The sequence below is a fragment of the Lathyrus oleraceus genome, chromosome 4, assembly GCF_024323335.1.
Source record: "Lathyrus oleraceus cultivar Zhongwan6 chromosome 4, CAAS_Psat_ZW6_1.0, whole genome shotgun sequence".
Lineage (NCBI taxonomy): Eukaryota > Viridiplantae > Streptophyta > Magnoliopsida > Fabales > Fabaceae > Lathyrus > Lathyrus oleraceus.
The window spans coordinates 481,048,514-481,072,909 of NC_066582.1; the positions used below are offsets into that span (position 1 = coordinate 481,048,514).

A 24,396-nucleotide genomic window follows, 5' to 3' on the forward strand; every position below is an offset into this window, starting at 1 on the left:
GTCTCAAGAGTCAAATTCGCATGTTATTTGATGCTTTCGTGGAAGGTACTATCCTCCAAATGATCGAACCACAAGTAAAAGACCTCATTGAGAAGATGTGTATGAATGAGTATCGTTCGAAAAGCGAAAGGTCGGTCAAGATTGAAACTGTGGGCACACCTAAAGGTGTGTTATCCCCTGATACCCATATTGCTCTTTTAGTTCAAATTGAATTGTTGAATAAAAAGCTAGCTAAAGGCAGCTTAGGTATAGCTAACGTGAGCCATGTACAAGCACTTAGGTGTGATTTCTGTGTAGGCGAACATGCGAATTAAAGGTGTTCATTGGAAGGGACAAGTGAGGAGATTCAGTTTGCTAATTTTCAAAAGAATAACCCGTATTCCAACACATACAATATGGGTTGAAAATATCACTCAAATTTCCCTTGGAATAATAATCAGAATTCAAATGCTAGCCAAGGGATGCAATAAATCCAACAAGCTCCATTTCAAACGAAGCCATCACAGTTAGAAGAGTCCTTGCAAAATTTCATTAAAGTCACACAAAATAATTTTGATCAGATAAATAAGAACCATGTGGAAATGAGTAGAAACCAGGACGCGTCGATCAAAAATTTGAAGACTCTGATTGGTCAATTATCCCGACAAATAGTTGTTTCGCTGAGCTCAATTGGAGGATTCACCGGTAACACCGTTGATAATCCTAAGAATGAAATGTGCAAGGTTGTGGATACAGATTTTGGGGTAGTTCCTAAAAAGGGTAAAGCTAAAAGAGTTTAAGAGTATGAAATCGAGAAAAAGGAAGGTGAAATTGAAAAGGAGGAGAGTGTAAATCAAGGTGACAAAGAGGAAAGAGGAATCATAATTGATCAATTGATAGATAAAAACTCTCATTGGAAGAGAACAAAGGAGAAAATTCTGAATGAACTGAATGCCCCTTTACCAGACTATATAAAACCACCATATCCCATCATTAAGAAGAAACTGGTACATGAGGATGAGGCTGAAATGTTTGATTTTTTTTTTAAAATGTCGAGACAACTTCAGGTAAGTATCTCTTTTCGTGAAAATTTAGAGTGAATTCATAAGTTTTCTAAGTTTGTGCAGGTATTGCTGAAAGGTGCACTACGTCAAAAAAGACCTATGAGAGCGCTTTTTTTGGCCTTTAAAAGCGCTTAAAAGCGCTGCCGTAGGTGGTGCTGCTATAGGTTTTAGCAGCGCTTTTTGTTTACTAAAAAGCGCTGCTAAAGGTTGTCAATAAAGAGCGCTTTTTAGTAAAAAGCGCTGCTAAAGGTGGTATATAGACAACCTTTAAGAGCGCTTTTTACTAAAAAGCGCTCTCTATTGACAACCTTTAGCAGCGCTTTTTACTAAAAAGCGCTGTCTTTTCCTCTAGTAAAATAACAAAACGCTGCCTTCAGTTTAAGCCTACCATTTCAACCTGTAATATTTTTTGGGAATAATCCCATAAACCTGTAAATCAAGCCTCTCTAATTCAAGCATTTGGAGTCATAATTCAAGCATTTGTAATTTTTTAAACCAACACAAGCAAACCAACACAAGAATGAACACATTTGGAGTCATAATTCAAGCAAACCAACACAAGGATAGATAGGCACTGAACACATTTGGAGTCATAATTCAAGCATTTGTAATTTTTTAAAGCAAACCAACACAAGAATGAACACATTAATCTATCCATGAAATTAAAGATATCACTAAAATTATAAAGAACTATACACAAGTCAAAACTAATATGTTATACGGCCTATTTGGAGTCATAACTAATCTGTTAAAAATATAAAGAACTATACACTTGCCAACCAGAAACCATTCTTCATCAAAGTATTCATGTTATTTTGAAACCATTATATACTAATTAATCTTTTCTCAATAAAATATTGACACAATTCCTCCTTGATTTGTTCCAACTGCAGTCTCGTGTAATGAGCACACTTGTATTCATCAAAGTACTACATAACAAAACATAATATGCATGATTTAGTTAAAAGTAATAAATAATATGAAATATTCGATAAATATTAAAACAAATCCTAAGTTATAAATCCATACCGTGATTGGAATCTCTATTTGATTCATATTAATGATTTCCCTCATAAACCTCATTACAAAGTATCCGCAATCGATACCGTTGCGCTGTAGAGGACACTACATAGAAAAATAAATAAGAATGTATAGTTATCTTTTCTTATCAAGTAGCATCACTATTATAAGCAAAATTGTGAAAATTAAAGTACCTGCACTTTTATCCACGTAATGTTGCTGGATTTAGTACGTGGTACTCGAGCTTGTCTTTGAGATCGGAACACTTTTATTGATCTAACAAAATAAAAACATATATTTAGAACAATCTCACATAAATATACACGAATATTTAGAACAGTCTCACTTACGTATCAACTAATTGCTTCATATCCGGATAATTGCTTCATAACGTATAAAACAATTCAAGAAACTTATATGATGCACATGAACAATTCAAGAACCAAGTAATCGATCATTCAAGAAATTCAATTCACAAGTAAGAACCAAGAAATTCAAGAACCAAGAAATTCAATTCACATTATCAATTTTATTAAATTATCAACTCGATGGGGATATAAGGTTAGTGTGTCAATGGACGAACCGGTATATCAATAGTTAAACTACGTGGACTAATATTAATAAAAGGAGTGCTAACAATACCAACTCTAACACTCTTTTATTGGGTGAAACTCGTCTAAGTCCCACTATTTTGAGTCTTTTGTCTGTCTCCTTTCCAAGAACTCAAGAGCTTGTTGCGACCAAAACACAGTTCCAAATATCATAACTGCTTCCTAATGCATAACTAGAGCTAAATAATATAAAACTGTCTAATTAGCTCAGACCAATCACTTTAAACCTCTAGGCCACCACTCATGATCTTTACTAGTAAGAGGTCATATAGATTTAAGACGGAATACATCCCACACAGGCAGTTTAATTGGAACAGTACCACATATAACTGGTTGTACATAGTTACTGGTTGTAAACAGAACTATACTAAGTGCACAAGTACCTGAGTTTGTCGCTTTGAGATTAAAAAATATAGGACAGAACCGGACAGCTACAACAGCTTTGCTTGCGCAGGGAATCTGTATAGCAGGCCTGCATATCAAGGTCAAATAATAAAGCAACATACATAACTAACATATTTTGGTAACTTGATTCATTAGCTTAACATGAATAATTGAACATAATGATTCATTCTAGATACTAAATGATTAAACACATGCTTTGGGTTTGTATAATATCTAAGCTGAAAGACATACCGAGAAAGATCTTTTCTAGAAAATATGTAAGCTGCATTAACAGATTCAGACGCAGTACCGATTTTGTAAGAACCTGAAATGGGCAAAGACGTGAAGTTTTCAATTAGACGCAAACCATGTAATAAAAGCTAAGCAAGAATTTATCTATAAAGGAAGAAAACAACATATATGGTTCCCTCAGATCCTCAAGACCTCCTATTTGCTCACCACGATACTCAACAACCTGCAGACAAGCACATGAAAAATGTACATATAGTCCATCAGGGTTCATTTTACACTACAGTGACCATCTTAAAAATTCACATAATATTAAAACATCATTTTACAACATTAAATAGGATTGCCAAAATATGACTGTAGCAGACAAAGTTATGCCAAAATATGAATGTACATTTTGAAGTTTAACTGTTCATTCAAACCAACATGTAATAGGATTGCCAAAATATGAGACATTGCTCTAAGTTCTTGAAACCATATCACATATATCACTGTAGCAGACAAAGTTATTCCATTTGAGTATCCAACATTTAACATCAAAATCACTTTCTGAAATTTCAGTAATAGTTAGAATATGAGGATACAATGGTGCAAACATATCAGTTCATTCCTTCCTACTTTCTCAGCAAATTTAAACAAATGTTGAAAAGGCACTGATTCTATTAGAACTCCCAACATTATTTCTAAGTCAATGGCGATGCAAGTTACAGAATATCATTTATATCAGAACAATATGAAACTTTCGGTAAGTTACAGAATATTAAGCAAACATAGTCACAAACTCTAATAATCGATACTGACAAATAAATAACCCATAATGTAGCAATGCAAGTCCATTCAAACCAAAATCGACAACCTATTCTTTGACTTCTAGGGCAAAACAGAAAGACACGAAAACCTAACCTTAAAACGCAATGAGATTTCCAGGTATTGAATCCTTCTCTTTCGAATGCAGTCTCTTTCAAATTTGCAGTGTTTATCGTTGAGATTTCCAGGTACTCTGTGGAATTTTTTCCAGGGCAGCGAGAGCTTCGAACGAGAGAGAGTGAAAGAGGGATTTCTGAAAGTCAGGGATTTTGTAATATTAGATTTATTATAATTTTTATAAATGACCTATGAGAGCGCTTTTACCTTAAAAGCGCTTTCATAAGTGTGAAACCCATGAGACCTATAAGAGCGCTTTTACCTTAAAAGCGCTTTCATAAGTGTGAAACTCATAGATGTGAGACTGAGACCTATAAGAGCGCTTTTACCTTAAAAGCGCTTTCATAAGTGGAGACCTATAAGAGAGCTTTTACCTTAAAAGCGCTTTCTTTACATAGGCGATTTTTTTTTCAAGCTATTACAGCGCTTTTTTTAAAAAGCGCTTTCTTTTTTGTGCTGCCAAAAGCACTTTTTGGCGTAGTGGTGGAAAGCAGAAGTTGGTTTCAAGAACAGGTTAACATGACAGATAAAGAGGAGACAGTAGAATCATCGGAAGTTCCACCAAAGGATCTAGGAGAGTTCAACATCTCTTGTACCATTGGTGGGTTATAAATCTCACATGCTTTATCTCAAATTTAAGGAATTGGAGATAGGAGAGATCATACTGAGCAACATGACACTCAATTTGGCCGATTCATCAGTGACTCATCCGCTTGGTATTGTACAAGATGTGCTAGTTCATGTCGATGGTTTGACCTTCCATGTAGACATGGCGAGATGTTTTCTATAGAAACCTGGTATTGATTTCGACGAAGTTTACGCACTTGTTACAAGGCTGGAGACAATCAAAATTGTTGTTTCGACATTAGCATATAGAGGGTGGAAGATATATCAGCTGGATGTAAAATCAACATTTCTGAATGGACCTCTGGAAGGAGAACTCTATATCAGTCAACCACTAGGATTCAAAATCAAAGGGCATGAGTCGAAGGTGTACATATTGAGAAAATCTCTATATGGTTTGAAGCAAGCTCCAAGAGCTTGGAATAAGAGAATAAATGGCTTCCTGATCGAAGCAGGTTTCACAAAGTGTGTCTCGGAACATGAAGTATATTTCAATGTTGCAGGCATGTTCAGTCGAGTAATTATATGCATGTATGTAGATGATTTGTCTATTACATGTGCAGATGAAGTCGAGATAAGAAAAGACAAGTTGAAGCTGATGCAAGAGTTTGAAATTTTGGATTTAGGGAATTTGTCATACTTCTTAGGGATGGAGTTCAAAGACACGTGTGAAAGAGTGTCTATTCATCAAAAGAAGTATGCCCAAGATAGCTTGAAGAGGTTCAAGATGAACAACTGTAATGCAGCAGCTACGCCATTAGAAACTAGAGCAAAGTTGAGGAAGGAGACAAATGATGAGTTTGTAAGTGCGACATTGTATAAACAAATCATTGGATCTTTGAGGTATCTTTGCAATACCAGGCCATACATTTGTCAAAGTGTCGGATTGTTAAGTAGATTCATGAATAAACCCCAAGAATTTCATTTTATTGCAGTTAAGAGGGTGTTGAGATACATAAAAGGATACGATTAATCATGGTATGTTGATGTCGAGGCAAACAAAGACCAACACAGATGCAAAAGTATATGACTACACTGATTCAGATTTCAATGAAGATCATGATGAAAACAAGAGTGTTGCAGGCCACATATTCATGATTAAAGGTGCTTCAATCTCATAGAGCTTAAGGAAAGCATCATGTCTTTGTCATCTTGTGAAACTGAGTACGTGGCTGTATCATATGCAAGATGCCAAGCAACATGGATTGAGATGTTGCTCGAAGAACTCAAGATAGTGGAACCTAGGAAAATGAAGTTGTTTTTCGATAACAAGTCATTTATCGACCTGACGAACCATCCGATGTGTCATGGTCATAGTAAGCATATAGAGATGACATATTAATTTTTGAGGGGTCAAGTTAACAAAGGAAAGCTTGAACTTGAGCATTGCAAGACAAAAGTGCAACTAACTGTTATACTCACCAAACCCCTAAAGAAAGTCAGATTCGACAAGTTGAAGAGAAACATCACAATGAGAAGTCTCGAGAACATGAATTAGGGGGTGTGTTAGAAGTTGTAATTCGATGTTCTGTTTGAAAGTTATCGTTCAACTATGTCGAAGTAGCTAGTCGAAGTTCATGAGTCAGATGTATTCGACAGAGTCGAATACAACATATAGTAGTGTTGAAATGTAACTTGTAATTTTGTATTTTACATTTTTGCATTTTGAGTTTGGGTTGGTTTATATAGTTTGAGTATGGGCTTTAGTTGCATATATAAAGAACTTTGTATGATGCAAACATAAAACTTTACTCAATCCTATTTTTATATTTCATTTGTTTCTCTCTTCTTCTTCTCCGTCTTTTATCTTTCTTGAAAACATTTATTCCAACACTAGTAAGTTTCACACCCATTTTATTATTATTTATAATTTTTTCTTCTACTACAGAAAATATAGATTGATTTGCTTATCTTTTTTAGCAATTTGAAAAAAAAAGTCACCAAAAATTGTTTTACCCTTGATATAAAAATATCATTAGGATGATCCGGAATAACAAAAGTAATGCAAGATCATCCATACAACAAGAAATAAGGATAAAATGAGGTTTTCGAATGTTATGATTTCTAAAATGAATGCAAATTGAAAGCAATGTTTTAAAAATCGAATCAGAGATTAAATCGATGAAACTTATGGTTTAAGAGTCAATTGGTTCAACTAGTTAAACATATGGTCTAACCGTTCATTAAATAAACTAATAATATAAAAATAAATTTCACAAATATGTCACACATAATCATATGTTCACAACTTAATAAAATAAATATTTCAAAAATTCATTGCAAATCTAATACAACAATATCGATAATACATATAATAATATAACATAGTTCTACACTTCATTTCAACATTCATTTAAGAATAATTTGACCAAATTAAAAAATTATAATAAACTAAATTAAACTAATTCAAACCTAATAAAATATAATAATTAAATAGGATTCAAATAATTAAGAATATCTAAATTAAATAAGATAAAATATCAAAAATAAATAATATAATATACTTCATTAAACAAAAAATATATATAAGCAAACGAATTTGAATTGAATTACGAAAAATAAATCTTAATTGACAACAACAAACAATATTGATTTGAACGACAATTTATATTGAGTTGAATATCATGACTATGTTTAAAAGAGACGACGTGATGATGATAGATGATGGTTGTAAGAAAAACTATAATGAAGTGATAAAACTTAAAAGTTTGTATGATTGTAAAAAAATACAAAATTATTTTGTGATTGAGAACCTATGTTAAGTTTTGATATTGACATATTAAAATTTATAAAAAAAAAAAAATGGTCAATTTGATGAATTTTTTTTGAATAAGACGGTTTATAAAACCGGCTACGGTTCTTTAGTTCGAATGATTTTGAACGGTTCAATCCGATTTTTTTTATTTTACTCCAATTTTGATCCACTAATAATTTTGAAAGATTGATCCAATCAGATTCTTCTCCGATTCACAATCCAACCGATTGAACCAAACGGTTCGGTTCGATTTTTAAAACATTAATAGAAAGTTTGTGAAATATTGTTTTAACCGTGGAAAATCCACCACATTTTTTAAATGCAAAAATCTTGATAATACACCCTATTCATTTTCTTTCTACTATTACCTATTTTTACAAGACATAGAGTTTAAAACCTCTAAAAAAAACAAAAACAAAAACAAAGAAAAGAAAAGTGTTGTATCCGTTATGGTTCTTTCTTCTTTGTTTTTGCTCTTTTAGACTTTTTCTTTTCACAATCATTTCAAATTTCAAAACCTCTTTTCTCTTCTACAAGAACACCTCCAAACTGCATCAACAACATCTACAATCTGTTGTTGCCATTCTCAAAATCGCAATCTTCCATTTCTCTCAAATGGGTGGTGGTTCAGGAAGCTGGTTTAAATCACTCATTCCTCCTAGAAAGCTCTCCACAAATAATCAAGTTCGCCATTTTATTTTCTTTGAAGCATTTACACAAACAGAACACTGACATATTAATATTGATATGTGTTGGATACTGAACTGGTGTTTGATTATTATGTTCTGTTTTTTCAGGTTAAGGGAAGTGATAAGAGTAAGAGAAAATGGAAGTTATGGAGGAATTCTTCAGAAGTTATTGGATTTGGAAATTCTATGAAGAAGGGAAATGGTTTTGTTGGTTATGATAAATATTCTTGTTCTTCCTTTGTGGTGAATGAAGAAGCCTTTGCTGCTGCAATGGCTGCTGTGCTAAGAACTCCACATAAAGACTTCTTGGTGATCAAGCAGGAATGGTCTGCCATCCGTATCCAGTCTGCATTTCGAGGCTTCTTGGTAATTTCTAGCCTTATGCATAACCATATGATGCTTCTGTTTAGAAAATTGTTGGTTCTAATCGGACTGTGATAGACACGTGTAGAAGGCGGAATTGCCTGTTCCGGAAGGAATGAAGGATCACCTGTTCCATGCGCTTTACCACCTAGTGGCGCTCTTGGGCCTTGCGAGCGGCCCATAACAACTTTAAAGTTGCGGACACGGTTGCGGTTTGCCACAAGCTTTTTTTAAAACCTTGCTTATGTTATTTATGTTGCAGGCAAGAAGGGCTTTGAGGGCCTTAAGGGCATTGGTGAGGCTGCAAGCTATATTTCGCGGCCGGTTAGTGAGAAAACAAGCCGCTGTTACTCTAAGGTGTATGCAGGCTCTCGTGCGAGTTCAAGAACGCGTGAAGGCGAAGAATGTTAAGAATTCTCCAGAAAAGAAAGCTAAGCAGAAGCTATTAAATGAGCGACGCAATCAAGCTGATCCTGCTAAACAAGCTGAGGTATCATAATCTAATATATAACATTTTAAGATGCTGATGCTGAATTAAGTTGACAACAAGATGTTAACATTGTAGCAAAATTTTCCTTGTTATTGTCAGAAAGGGTGGTGTGACATACCAGGAACTGTGGAAGAAGTTAAAGCAAAACTAAAAATGAGGCAAGAAGGAGCAATTAAGAGAGATAGAACAATGTCATACTCCAATTCCACCCAGGTAATTGAGTTAAACTTTGAGACGATTTAATCTATTTTGTGATGAGCTTTTTGACATGTTTAGATACTCTTGATTAGAATTGATTTTAGCCTCAAACTTATTGTTCGACAACCAACTTTTACGGGAACGTATCCAAATATTAATCAATTTACATTCAACTTACTTTTTAGTAAAAGTAAGTAACAATTTTACAAAATCAATTCATTCAAAACAACCAAACTTTGTCATCATAGAACCAGATCCGTTTTAGTAGTAAATAATTTATTGGTTTAAAAAATGTTCAATACTTAATAAACTTGCTTGTTTTCAGCAATCAACCCCGAGTTCTAGTTCAAACTCAAGAGCTTCTAAGCCATTGACTCCTCATAAGCACCGCAATTTTGACGGTAAGATCTTGTTAGAACGCTGGATTGCAGATACGCCATGGGAGAGTAGGTCGATGGGAGATATTGATTTGGACTCACCTTTGTCCAAGAAGAGTGAGAATGTTGAACTCTCTTTCAACACATATCAACAAAATGGCTTAGTAAAAGCAAGAAGGAATATTATTAATGGTGTGAAAACAAGGAGTTCAACTAAATCTCTTACAACCAGCCAATCAACTCCGTCGTCTTCGGCTATAAGTTCTGAATGCATGTATGATGATAGCCCTTTATCAACCTCATGCACATCTGATTCTCTAACCAAGGAGAGAGATACAAAGGAAAGAAAAATCGGGGAACCGAGCTACACGAATTTGACAGCGTCGTCCAAAGCTAAACTGAAGGCGTGTAGACATTCGTCTCCGAATTTGAAGAGACTCTTTATGGATGATGATTATCTGTCTCATAGCACACGGACAAACCTTCTAAGTGCAGATACTAGAAGCATTTCTGGTTCATATTCTTCAGCAAATATATGGAAAGATCTTTATGGAACACCTTCAAGGACAAGTTATCAAAAACAATTTACACGGGAAGATAAGTAGTGACAACCATAATCAATGAATCCAACATCTTGTTGTCAATTATTACTTTCATGTAGTGAGAAAATATATGTTGAAGTTCATAGATTATAGCTAATTGATAAGTTGGGTAACAAAGGTAATTTGGGATCTATAACGCTAATACACTATGCAACACTCCACATGATGCAATGATGCAGTCGCCGTAGAGCCACTAGATTCAGGTCAAATGTTGGATCTAACAGCTCTGTCGCGACTGCACCATATAGAGCAACCCTGCCAAGGGCTTGACATTTGGTTGGAATGTATTTCTAGCCCGCTCACTTGTTTTTATTCTGGGCATGTTCATGCTCATTTTTTTTTGCTATATTTATAATTATGGTAGCTATGTGTTTTACTATCCAAAATAGTGAATATGAAATATGAGTTTTATGATTATACATATTCTTTGAAGACTTTGTATAGTTGCATAGATGGATGTTTGTATGCCTAAAAAGTGCAGATAACTGATTACTTTGAAGAATGAAACAACACATTACTTTGTTTCATTCACATTTTTGTTTTTACCACTCATTGTCTAAACAACCTTACTTTATGTTATCTTTGGATACGGTAAAACGAAAGGAGCGGAATGAAATAAATATAGCATTCTATTGTTTAGGTATTTCATGACGGAAGAGAGCAATTTTATCATTCTGCCCAAATTGGAGGGTACAAAAAATGAAGAAATGGGATGAAATGCATTCCATCCCGTTCCGCTCCATTCCATACATTTTTAATTAATCCAAACAATAGAATATAAGTTTATTCTATTCCATTCCATCAAATTCAATTTCATTTCATAAATTCAAACATACCCTTAGTGTTGCCACCAATAATGCCTCTAAAATTTAAAATTTAAACTCCCGACACATCCAAAATACAATTAATTTTATGTTCTTATGATTTTGTCTAGTATGAAAGTTAATTTCTGGATTTTTCTCCTATGCATAATTTATTTAATTTTGTCTATTTTGTCTTCTGGATTTGACTTCTTTGATTATGATATGATTTTTCTTATTTAATTAAAAGTAAAATGTCTTACAACTAAGAAAAGTTGAGACATGGTAGAATGACCCAACATACATCATTGGTGCTACTTCATTTGAAGTTGAAGCATCGTCTTCCCAGAGGCATGTGTTCATGTTGTTGTCCCAGAAGTCCAACCTACCAAATCTACTATTGTCATTCCATGTTTTTTCAGGAGGTCCCTTAGACACCACGTTATTTTAACAATTATGCATATTTGTATGAATAGTTTAAAATATAAGATTTATTAAAATGTGTCAAATTATAAACAAATTTATTGTACATAAAGGAAATTTACTGTTCTGAGGGTTAGTTTGGAACTTAACATCCATAATCTCCACTGCGTCGTGAAAGAAACACAATATCATGAATTCAAAATGAGTTCAGGATTAGTCCGAAAGTTAACTTCCAGACGAATTCAAAATGAATTCAGGGTTAGTCCGAAAGTTAACTTCCAGACTCACCCTTTCATCAATCTTTTGATAAGGGGGTTAACTCACTTACAAAGTATTTTAATATGTATTAGAGATGTTGCGTCAAAGGCATTTTCAAGTGTCATAAGATGACTCTTCGCCACTCAGGGTGCGAATGCGAAGAGCCCTTCAATTTTTTACGTTTCAAAGCCCATTGAATCTTAAGTTTTTTAGAAGGTACATATTGTAGCTTTACTATTGAAGGAGAATTTTATCTTATACTCACAAATATTCGGAGAAGAATTCTGTAACTTTACCTTAAGTGACTTTAAGGTAATTTTGGTTACTTTTTAAACATATTTTATGAAAAATGAAATAAATAAAAAAAGAAATTTTTGGAGGAGAGAGAGGTAAAGTTACATGACTTTGATGTGTTAAATTGTGCTTTGAGCAATATGAAGAGAAAGAGTTCGATCGATCCAAGAGAGAACCACTTTCGATTCTCTGGTCTCCTTCGAGATCTTCATTCAATCAAGCAAGGAGACAAAACCTTCTCTCAGTATTTCACTAAACTCAAGACTCTATGGGACGAGCTTGAAGATCTGACCAAAACCCCCCATGTTCTTGCCAAATACCCTGCATTTGCGATCTTGCCAAAGATGTTCGCAAATACAAGCACATGGAATATGTTTCTTACTTCCTAAAAGGATTGAGTGATTCTTATACCAACATCTGCACATAAATCTTGATCGTGAATCTTATTTCGAGCATTAGTAGCGCTTATTCTCTCGTTATGCAATAAGAAGTGATTCATCTGCCATTTATTCCCGACTTTACTCTTTTGCGAACAACTTCAACTCTCAAGGTCGCGGATGAGGAAGATGACACCCTAAACCTCATATGCTCTATACTTACTACAACAAAACCAACCACATAACTGATGGTTGTTACTTCAAACACGGCTTCCCTCCCGATTATCGAAGTAGAAACCAAGTTATGCACAACAACAACTCTCACACAAAGCACAAAACATCCAATTCTTCAGCTCCAAATAAAGATAAATAAGGATTTATATCTAAGGAAGACTACCAACATTTACTAGCTTTACTTCAGCAGTCAAAGATAAATGCTCATAATAACACCTTAGATAAGCACATTTTTGTTGATACTTCTCATCTAGGCTCCAATATCGCGAACACATGTATGGATTTCAAACATTTATCTATATGGATTCGTGATTCGGGGGCATTAGATCATGTATGCCCCCATATAAATTATTTTTCCAATATTAAAATTATTTACCCCGTTCCCATTTACTTTACTAATGGTAACACCATAATAACCAATTTCTCTAGCACAATTCATTTTGGTCAATATTTGCAATTACATGATGTTTTATGTTTACTCAAATTTAACTTTAGTCTCATTTCCATATCTAAGCTATGGAAGAATTCCATATATCAAATATCTTTTTCACACAATTCTTGTCACATTCAAGATGTATCTACATAGAGGATGGTTGGTCAAGTGATCCAGCATACAAACCTCTACATCCTGCACAGTAAACCCACATTTACACATTATGTTTGCAATATGACAAATTCTTGTAATAATAACCCTTGTTATATTGACACTGCACATAATAAAAACAACACTTTAGATGTTTGACACCATAGATTAGGCCACCCATCTAATGATGTCTGGCAGCAAATGTCTCACTCTTTTCCTTGCATTAAGTTTCATTAAAGTGTTGTTTGACACTCCTTTCATCTTACTAAACAATGCAAACTCCCCTTTGCCACTATTACAAGTATCACTTCTCATGCCTTTGAAATACTACATATGGATATATGGGGACCCATAGGAACTCATTCTTTAGATGGTTTCAATATTTTTTTTACTATTGTGAATTATTTTACTCGATATATTCTGACATTTTTTATGCATGCTAAATCTGAAACTATAACTCATATTGAAAATCTCATTAATTACTCTCTAACTCAATTTTCATGTAAAATCAAAACCATTTGTAGTGATAATGGTAACGAGTTTCTCATGACATCATATTATGCCAATTTAGGTATCGTTCACCAAAGGAGTTATGTTGAAACCCCACAAGAAAACTCCACAATTGAGAGGAAACATATACACCTTCTAAATGTCATTAGATCTCTTCTTTTCCATGCCAATTTATCAAAATGTGTGTGGTCTTTTTCCCTTTGTCATGCTACATACCTCATAAATAAACTTTGTACCCCTACCATACATCATCACACACCCTATGAGCTCCTACTTAAAGAGTCTCCCAACCTTACTCATCTTAAATTGGTTGTTTAACATATGCCTCCACTCTTAATAGGCATAAATACAAACTTGACCGAAGAGCTACTAAATGCATTTCTATTGGTTATCCCATAGCTAGTAAAGGTTATCTCCTATATGACATCCACACTAGAACGACTTTCATTTCTAGAAACTGCATTTTTTATGAGCAACACTTTTCCTATCTTCCACACACAAACACTCACACATCATCAAATATCCCTTCCTCCTTAGACAATGACAACCACTTCATCTTCGACTTCCCTCACCAACCCACCCCTGCAGCCAAAACCTTTACATCCACACCCATTGCCCCTACCTTTGAACCCAACATTCCCACAGCCATCTTAAACAACACCCCTGTTAGAAAATCTAGTAGGAAAGTACCTAAACTTGCATATCTTAATGATTTTATTTGCAAAAAATCTTAATCAAATCATCCTTATGATATTTCCAAATATCTTTGTTATAGTAATACTTCTCATGCATTTCATCGCTTTATTTTTTGCCATTACTGTCAATTGTGAGCCCACTTCATACAAGTAGGCCATCCTACATCCTCATTGGGTACATTCCATGAATGATGAAATAACAGCTCTGATAGATAATAAAACACGATACCTCAAACTTTCTCCAGCTCAACGGATTTCGCTTCTTCCTCCTCTCCTCTAGAACTCAAAGCATTTTCGGATTTTGATTGGGCCACCTACCTAGATAGTGGATTCAACATTTACGTGGGAAGTTCATTGATCTCATGGAAATATAAGAAATAACCAATGGTTTCCAGAAGTTCAACAGAAGCAGAATATCAGTCCATGGCATCCATCACGTGTGAATTACAATGCCTTACAAACATCCTGCAAGAATTTCCCATTTCACTAATCCAACCGGCTTTACTGTACTATGATAATGCCTCTGCAAGACACATTATGAGCAGCTCATCATTCCATGAACATACCAAGCACATCGACTTGGACTTCCACTTGGTACGCGAAAAACTTCAGTTGGGTTATTTCATCTGCTACCATACTTTTCCTCTCAGCAGGTAGCAGATTTATTCAGTAAGCCAATGGACTTACAATTCTTCAACCTCAAGCAACTTAAGTTTGGAGAGCAAAGTTAGGATTCTGACATGAGTTAAGCTTTTGATAAGCTTCATAAGTCTATTGTGTAGGATAACAAACTTGTATATAAGTACAATCTTGTATTAGTTTGCATAATCAATCAATACAATAAGAATTGTAATGAAAAGCTCTCCTTTATTTCTAACACGATATCAATCGCCTCTTCAATCCACCTCCACTCCTTTAACTAATTTCTATTACTCATAACAATTTTCTGTTACTCATAACAAATTTTTCGCTTGGTGTTGGTGATTCAATCTCAGAACAAGACCAAATTGACCCAATTCTTAATGGTCCCCTCAAGGAATACAATCTATTTGTGATGTAAATGTATGGAAACACTGATTGACCAACATTGTATGATGTAAAAGCTCTAATATATGTTTAAGAAGCTCGATTCGAAAAATTTAGGCAAGAATCAATCATGTATAATGTATCTTCTAATATTTCTCTAACCAGTTAAGAAACAGGTGGTCCTCGTGTGGTGGTTTTTCTAGATCCTATGGTAGAGGTCGCACATATTATGGAAGTAGTCATGGCCAAGGGCGCAATTTAACTGGTGGTCGTCCTACTTTCCAATTATGTGGTAAGTATGGTCAATCTATAACTTAATGTTGGTATAGATTTGAAGAATACTTTGTGCCTTACAATTCTCAATCTAGTGCATCACGAAATCAGCACACCAAAGATGATTAGAATGAAACATTTGTCTCGGGTTCTCAAGTTATGAACATGATTCCTACAACACACCGACCATGTGCTTACACACACGAGTATTCCCTCCCCCAAGAACTTGCCTATTTTTCTTATTCACAGGCATCTCATCACCTTACTTCTTATGAGTCTTACTTAAATAACAAAAAGTCTTATGTAGTGATCAATCACTATTTATGCTAGAGTTATTATCATTTTAACAGGTGAAAGATTGTGAGTTATTTGTATTTTTCATATAGTTTGAGTGGTTTATATGTCAATTTCTTTAATTTCGTATTTGTCCATGTTTAAAGTATTTCTGATATTTTTTTATCTTTTTGGGAAGGTTAACATGTTTTGTAGATTGGAGGAAGTCAAAGAAACGGTCGAAAAAGGAACACAATGAATTTTCAGAAGGATTCATAAACTCTATTTTTCATTATGTCGTACATCATGATAAAACTGTGATATTTTGATTATATATAGAGCGTCGTAACTCGGAATGACGTGTACCTGTGGCAAATGAAATCTAACATCAAGGGCTACAACTTCCTTTAAAACACTAAAGGCTAATTCGGTAATCTCATACGCATATCAACTGTCCCATACACGTATAAGATCTGAAAAATGGTGTACCTCTGCCCATATGTGTATGGTCTGCTCCCATACGCATATGGCATGCCCCAATACGCCCCATATGTCCCCCATACGCGTATGTGGGTCTAGATTAGCAAAAAAAGTTCAGTTTGACGTATTTAAAGTCAAAAAATAATTTTTTGAGGTTTGTACTTGATTTTTTTACGACAAAAGACGATTGAGGAGCTGGAGAACACACTAAAAGCAAGGTGGAATGTAATCTTCGAGGATTTTCACCATTGAATACCGATTCATCTTAATTCTTTGTAATGTTTCTTTTCATTAGTATGAGCAGCTAAACACCTTAGTACTAGGATGAGTACTTGAGATTGATTATGTTGATAATTTTAATTTGAACATTGTATTGAGTTATGTTTTATTTTCTAATAGATTTATTTCTTTTCTAAGTTTAACGTTTTCTCTCTCGTACAAATTAAGGATGATTTGCGGTTATTTGTTAGAAAGGACTCTCAACAATAATGCTTGATTGAATTATTCTATCTTAGATATGACATAAGACTATGGATACCATTTAGAAACCTATATGCTTTGATAGAATAAAATATATGTTTATAATAATTGAATGCTTAAATTCATTTATAATTCACTATGGACATACGAGTTAATTTAAATGTTTAAAGGTTTACTCACTAAGGATTTAGGAGTAGATACACTTGAGAATGGTAATTTGTGAAGATAAAGTAAGTTGATATAAGGTCAAGTTAAGATTATTAACGAGTTCATGATCACACCCTAATTCCTAGCACACTTTACTCATATTGTTTTCTACTCTATTTTAATTATGTTGTTATTTAATCTTGTTCACCACAAACCCAATTCAAAACCCTTGATTGCTTTTGTTTTACTGAAACTAAATGTGACCCCTATATCGTCACAAAGTCCTTGAGATCGATACTTTGGGATTTCCCATTATTACTATATCGGCAGATTAATAGACTTGCTAATTTACCAATTAAGTTTTTGGCGTCGTTGTCGGGGACTTCCAAAGATTATAGAGTTTACAGTTTTATTTTTAGTTAAAATTTTGTTGCTATGCAATAAAATTTTAGTTTTTATTGTTGCTTCATGAATTCTTTTATACTTTGCTAGTAATAAAGTGTGTGAGTTTTGTAGTCATGTATTATTTTTATTAATTACCACCTGTATCTCCTGCATGTTTGTGCCTGATTCGGGAATCACTTTGGAATAGGCGACTAAATTTTTTAAAGCATATAAGAGGGAGGTAAGAATTTTTATGAATGATTGTAAGGAAGCTAACTTTTATCCATATAGGTTTATTTGGCGAGGGTTAAAGTTGTAAGAAGAATATGTGAAAGAAGAAGAAAAATGCATGACATCAGATGAAAAAAATGCATTAAGAATAGAAGAATTTGAGGTAAACAAGAAATATGGGGAAGAAGAAAGAAGACAACTTGAATATGATCCAGTTCTGGATGAAAATCCGATTTTAACAATTTGTAAAGATGTAGAAATCCAACAAGAAAATATTCAACCAAAGAGTATCTCTAAAAACCATTTTAACAACAAGACAGATGAAACAAAAGAAATTGACAAAGTATTGGATGTCATTTATGCCTTGTTCACTAAAATAAAACTGAAAAGGATTTGGAAGAAACATCATTAATACCTCAAGTTCATGTGATTGCTACAAAACAAAAGAAAGAAAAAATGATGTTCTTTGTGTAAAATATGCCACCTAACATGGATGATGAGGCATCAAGTTAATGACGGTAAATGAGCGCTGCTTGGGAGGCAACCTAAGGGAGGTATTGGTAATTTTTTTATTTTATAGTATTTAATTTTAAATTAATTTTTTAGTTGTGTTTTGCTTTCAGTTGGTTTGTTTTCTGATTGTTTACTTTTATCTAGTAATATGATAATTATAACTTTAGTGGTTGTGTGAAAAAGTATCCAGACTGAATGCATGTGTGTCCTCTGTGCATGCTAACCCGCCAAACTGCTTTTCATATACTTCTAAATAATTTGATGTGTTTAATTGAGATGTAATGAAGGTTGATCATGTTTATCGTAAATGGTTGAGAAATCTCATCCAACAAGAGGTACTGTGTAGGATGTCATCTCTATCCAACATGATGAGGACAGAAAAAGTCAAACACATTGGTTCATCATGAGAGAGCATTCTGGTATGTATAAATTATTCAGAACTTGTGTACATTCTTTTCTGATGAAATTTGTAGGATGACACACACTGAGGCACGTTGTTTGCTTTAGCCCTGAGCCTTTTAACCATTCCCTTTTAATTGTTTTTATCCCTTGCATAACCCCTTTAAGCCAATTTCTCTTTTGTTTGTTTTTAACCCTATGTGTAACCCTTAGCCTAATCATTTTCCTACCCTACTTGGAGTAGAAGCATTACGTCTCAAAGATGTGTCAAATTTAAGTTGGGATTGTTGTTAGAATAACAACCAATAAGTTTGGGGTATCAATTAGCAATTGAGGGAATAAAATGAATATGAGTACAAATTTTAAAATAAAAAAAATAAATAAAAAGAAGTGAGTTGGAAATCAACAAACTTGAAAAAAAAGAAGAGAAAAATAACAAAGTACTCAAAGAAAAGTGAAAGTCAAAAGCTAAAGAGAACTCAATTGAAAGAAATATCCCCCATTAGTTTTAAATTCGACATTGTCAATGAGAATAATACTCCTTAATCTAAGTATTAACCTACTCTCTAAATATACCCTACCTGAGCTCCAGACCCATTACAACCTGCAAGACTTTAAAAAGTGTGTGCATCATGCATCTTGCCATCTAGTTAGAATTTATTCAAGCATATGGTATAATATTTCATATTGTAAATTTTGACTGAAAACACATAAACACTTGAGAGATTTGGTGAGAGTGTGCAACGAGGTGACAAGTGACGCAATATCATTAAGTGAAAATGTGGAAGATTAATCAACCACGATAAATAGGCAAAACTTAAGGTCATGGTAAAAGAGAACCTTAGAAGATCATAGAGGTATGGTATTTTAATTTTTTTAAACTTTATATGAGTTAGCATGAGTAAATAGTCTTAAGCTTGCTTGAGGATAAATAACAACCTAAGTTTGGGATTGTGATTAGTCACCATTTTTGCTATAGTTATTATAATTTTAACAAGTGAAGGTATGCAAGTTATTTGTATTTTCCATATAGTTTGAGCGGTTTATATGTTAGTTTCTATAATTCCGTATTTTTCTATGTTTTAAGTATTCCTGTTATTATTTTATCTTTTTGGGAAGGTTGATGTGTTTTGTAGGTTGAAGGAAGTCAAAGAAACTATCAGAAAAGGAACGCGACGAATTTTCAGAAGGATTTACAAAGTCTATTTTTCAGCATGTTGTACAGCATGATAAGCCTGCGGTATTTTGATAATATCTAGAGCGTTGTAAGTCGGAGTGACGTGGGACCATTGGCAAATAAAATCTAACATCAAGGGATACAACTTTCATGAAGACACCAAAGGCTAATTCGGAATTACCAGACGTGAATCAACTGTCCCATACGCGTATCAAATCTGAAAAATGGTGTATCTCTGCCCATACGCGTATGGCTTGCCACCATACACATACGTCATCCCCATATGCACATGGGGGTCCAAAATTGCAAATAAAATAAAATCATATTGATGTATTTAAAGCCAGAAAATGAGTTTTTGAGGTTTGAACTTGATTTTTTTACGGCAAAAGACGATTTAGGAGCTAGAGAACACTAGAAGCGGGATGGAGCTTAATCTTCAAGGATTTTCACCATTGAAGACCTCTTCATCTTGATTCTTTGTAATGTTTCTTTTCATTAGTATGAGTAGTTAAACACCTTAGTTCTAGGGATGAGTACATGAGATTGATTATGTTGATAATTATGATTTGAACCTTGTATTGAATTATCTTTTATTTTATAATAGATTTATTTCTTTTATGAGTTTAATGCTTTCTCTCTCTCGGACAAATTGAGGATGATTTACAGTTATCTGTTAGGAATGACTGTGAACAATAATGTTTGATGGAAATATTTTATCTTAGATATCACCTAGGACTAGGGATACCATTTAGAAACTTATATGCTTTGATAGACTAAATTATATGTTCCTAATAATTGAATGCTTAAATTCATCTATAATTCACTATGGGCATATGAGTTAATTTGAATGTTTAAAGGTTTACTCACTAAGGACTTAGGAGTAGATACACTTGAGAACGGTAATATGTGAAGATAAAGTAAGTTTATACAAGGTCAAGTTAGTATTGTTAACGAGTTCATGACCAAACCCTAATTCCTAGCACACTTTAATCATATTATTTTCTACTCTATTTTAATTATGTTGTTATTTAATCTTTTTCACTACAAATCCAATTCAAACCCTCTGATTGCTTTTGTTTAACTAAAAATAAACGTGAATCATATACTGTAAGCAGTCCTTGAGATCGATACTTTGGGATTTCCCATTATTATTATATCGGCAAATTATTACACTTGCTAATTTACGGATCATATAGACCATAATAGAATGAATGTTGGTAATGATCAGACCTTAGAAACTAAGTTGGTTGGTTCTTCTAGTTTTACCTCTAAGTTTAGTCATATCAATACTTTTATTCTTTACAATATATCAAATGTTCCCTCAATCACTAGGAATTTATTCTCTCTTTCTAAGTTATCAAAGGATAATAAGGTTATTTTTTGTTTCATTTTGACAAATGTTATGTAAAATCTCAGGATTTTAAGTATACTTTCTTGAGGGATTTCTTGATGCAAATGGACTATATTGTTTTTCCAAAGTTAACACTAGAACCTTCAAGGTCTAATTCACCCTCTTAAATCTATAGTCCTTCCTCTATTGTTCGATAGTATGTTATTTTTAATTCTATATTTTCTGTTGTGAATAATTTGAATATTAGATCCTTGTTGCATTTTAGACTCGATTATTCTAATTTATCTGCCATAGAAATTCACTTAGTCATTGTAATTTACACATATCAAATAAAATGCTTCTGATTTCCGCAAGTCTTGTTGCTTAGGTAAATCACATAGACTTCATGCACCCTATCATCCATTGTTGATAATACTTCCTTTGATTTGGTGCATACTAACTCATATGGTCTTTCCTTTTATCCCTTTAGTTTTGGATATTATTATATTGATTTTATAGATGCATACACTAGATACACTTGGATCTCTTTTGTGAAACAAACGTCAGAAGCCCTTAATGCTTTTAAGCTATTTCATCCCATTGTAAAAACTCAATTTAACCCTTTTATCAAAATTATTCAATCTGATTATAAGGGAGAATTTATGCCATTTACAAAATACTTATATGATTTAGGTATTTCTCACCGGCTCACTTATCCACACACTTCCCATCAAAATAGTTCATTTGAACGCAAACATATGTATATTGTTGATGTTGGCCTAACTTTGCTATCTCATGACACCAGGCCTTGGAAATTTTGGGATCATAGTTTTGTCCCTTCTATCCACATCATTAACATATTACCAACCTTTGCATTAACAAAGTTCCATTCTCCCACTCATACTCTTTATTGTCCAATTTGAACAATTCACGGTTCTTAAGAAAATGATTAGATATATTGGTTTTGATGATAAAACTAATATTATTTACTTAAATACCCATATTAATTATAGTTAAAAGAATTGTTGTATAAAGTGAAAGCTACTCCCTTCGTCTCATAAAAAATATCTTAAAAAATTCACGGTTCTTAAAAAATGATTGGATGTGTTAATTTTGATGATAAAACTAATATTATTTACTAGAATATCCCTATTAATTGTAGTTAAAAGAATGGTCGGATAAAGTAAAAGTTAATAAATAGGGGTATGATAGTGGAATAATGATAATAAATGCTGCATTGATATCGTAAAAGGACAATTATTTTGAAACATAGAAATTCTGCAAATGAGACACTTTTTATGAGACGAAGAGAATAATAAATAAGAGTATGATAATGAAAAATTAATAATAAATATTACATTGATATCATAAAAGAATAATTATTTTAAAAATATATATATAAATAAAATATTTTTAATGAGACATTTTTTATTCCTACAACGCTCTGCTCACTATACTTTATGTTAATCAAAAACTAAAAGTTGTTAAGAGCTTTGTTTTATTCTTAACATATTGAGAAATTATAAACAAGTACATGTTAGAAATTTCGGAAAGATTAAAGGGATCCAGGCTTGAATCGTGAACGCAACACTTTCCTTATAGTATTTCAAGCACTCTCGATTGTCTTAGAGTTCTGATGCAGGAATACTCAGGATAATTCAGTCTTATCGAGTTTGCGCAAGACCGGCGAAAACCCAAATGCAGCGAAGAACGTCTGGAATTATTTAGAGGATTTTCGGATTTTGTGTGTTATATTCTGAATCCAGATTTATGCTTTTATAGGTCATGTTAATATTATTTCACAAGGTAGCGACCCTTGGTGAAGCAATGTCCTTTTCTAATAATCATAATGGTTGGCCTGCAGCATGTTTCACCAACAATTGCATGGTTTCGCCTTTGCAACATCTCATGAAGAGTTACAATCTCCGAATTCAAAATTCAAATTATAGGCACTGACCAAAAGGGAACAACGATAATAGCCCGGCCGAAGGCCGGCCGGCCGCCGGAGCGGCACCGCCTCATTAACGCCGTGAATAGCCCAATTGCTCCATTTACAAGCCGCCACTAGCGCCCTACGCCCACGGACCCGGTCCCGGAGTCGGAGCCGGAGCCGGTGTCGCCGGTGGCGACACCGGCGAGTGGTTGTAAGGTTGGGACAAGTGGCATAATGCTTGGGACCACCATATGTGTTCATGTGACACTTTATCCTCTTTTGTCCTTTTGTTGAGTTAATGATATTAACTCTTTACAAGGACTTACAAAGTGAGTAAACCTTCCAATGTGGGACTTTATCTCATGCATTTATTAGCATTAACTCACTTCCACCATTTGTCATTTTGGAACACACTTGTATTTAATAAATTACAACAATCCCCCACTTGTTCTAATAATGACAAATCCAAATCCAGAATATAGAAAGCAAAAAATGTTAATACAGCTAGGTATCTTTCGATTTGAACTTAACCTTAGTAAAGACAACGCAAAGCCTAATCGGAATGTTAGGTAGCTATGCTTTGAACCATTATCCCATGTGATCAGACCGGCGTTGCTATACACACACTTTTAGAGGTTCTTCGCCTACATATCTCGCCTAGCACTATTTATGGCCATGTGTTTTTCCTGTTTTCATGAATTTTTCATGAGAGTAACTCCAACTCTCACCTTAAGACGGCACCATCTTGAAGTTCATATAGGTGAAGTTCAATTCGTATCTATTTCTTGAGATACGTATCCTCCTTGATATAGAACTTCATTAAGAGTTTCTTTGAAAACTCAACCCTCAGTTTGTAATCGTCAACATTATCGTGGAATGTTGCATAACCTTCCGAATCAACGACTTGTTGTTACCCATTGAATCTTAGGTTAAGATGTGTTAACTTCAAATTGGGTTGCTATCATTGTCGGAACCCTTATTCAAGGAATTTTAATCCCATACCTTCCGAGGTAGTCTTTACTAAATCTCTGGCCAGTGGTTTAGTAAATAGATCATCCAAATTATAGCTTGTTTATATATATGTTAGTGAAATGATCCCATCCTTTATCATTTTTCTCACGAGAGAGTGTCTAAGACCTATGTGTCTAGACTTTCCATTGTACACTTCACTGAACGCTCTAGCCAGGGTGGCTTGACTATCACAATGTATCAATACTTTTGAAACATTGTCTTTAGCTAACGGAACC

General features: G+C 33.8%; 1 protein-coding gene and 1 long non-coding RNA gene across 2 annotated transcripts; one reads left to right on the plus strand and one right to left on the minus strand.

Moving 5' to 3' along the window:
- Nucleotides 1–3,054: 3,054 nt before the first annotated feature.
- Nucleotides 3,055–4,330, minus strand: LOC127076361 (uncharacterized). Its single transcript, XR_007786802.1, has 3 exons — nucleotides 4,211–4,330; nucleotides 3,311–3,533; nucleotides 3,055–3,146 (listed from the first exon to the last, which is right to left on the minus strand). It is a non-coding gene; the product is annotated as an uncharacterized LOC127076361 (long non-coding RNA).
- Nucleotides 4,331–8,049: 3,719 nt separating this feature from the next.
- On the plus strand, nucleotides 8,050–10,744 carry LOC127076362 (protein IQ-DOMAIN 6). Its single transcript, XM_051017988.1, has 5 exons — nucleotides 8,050–8,294; nucleotides 8,408–8,665; nucleotides 8,925–9,152; nucleotides 9,252–9,365; nucleotides 9,676–10,744. The coding sequence occupies exons 1-5, from the start codon at nucleotides 8,226–8,228 to the stop codon at nucleotides 10,330–10,332; spliced, it is 1,326 nt and encodes a 441-aa protein (XP_050873945.1). The 5' UTR covers nucleotides 8,050–8,225; the 3' UTR covers nucleotides 10,333–10,744.
- The last annotated feature ends 13,652 nt before the right edge of the window (nucleotides 10,745–24,396 follow it).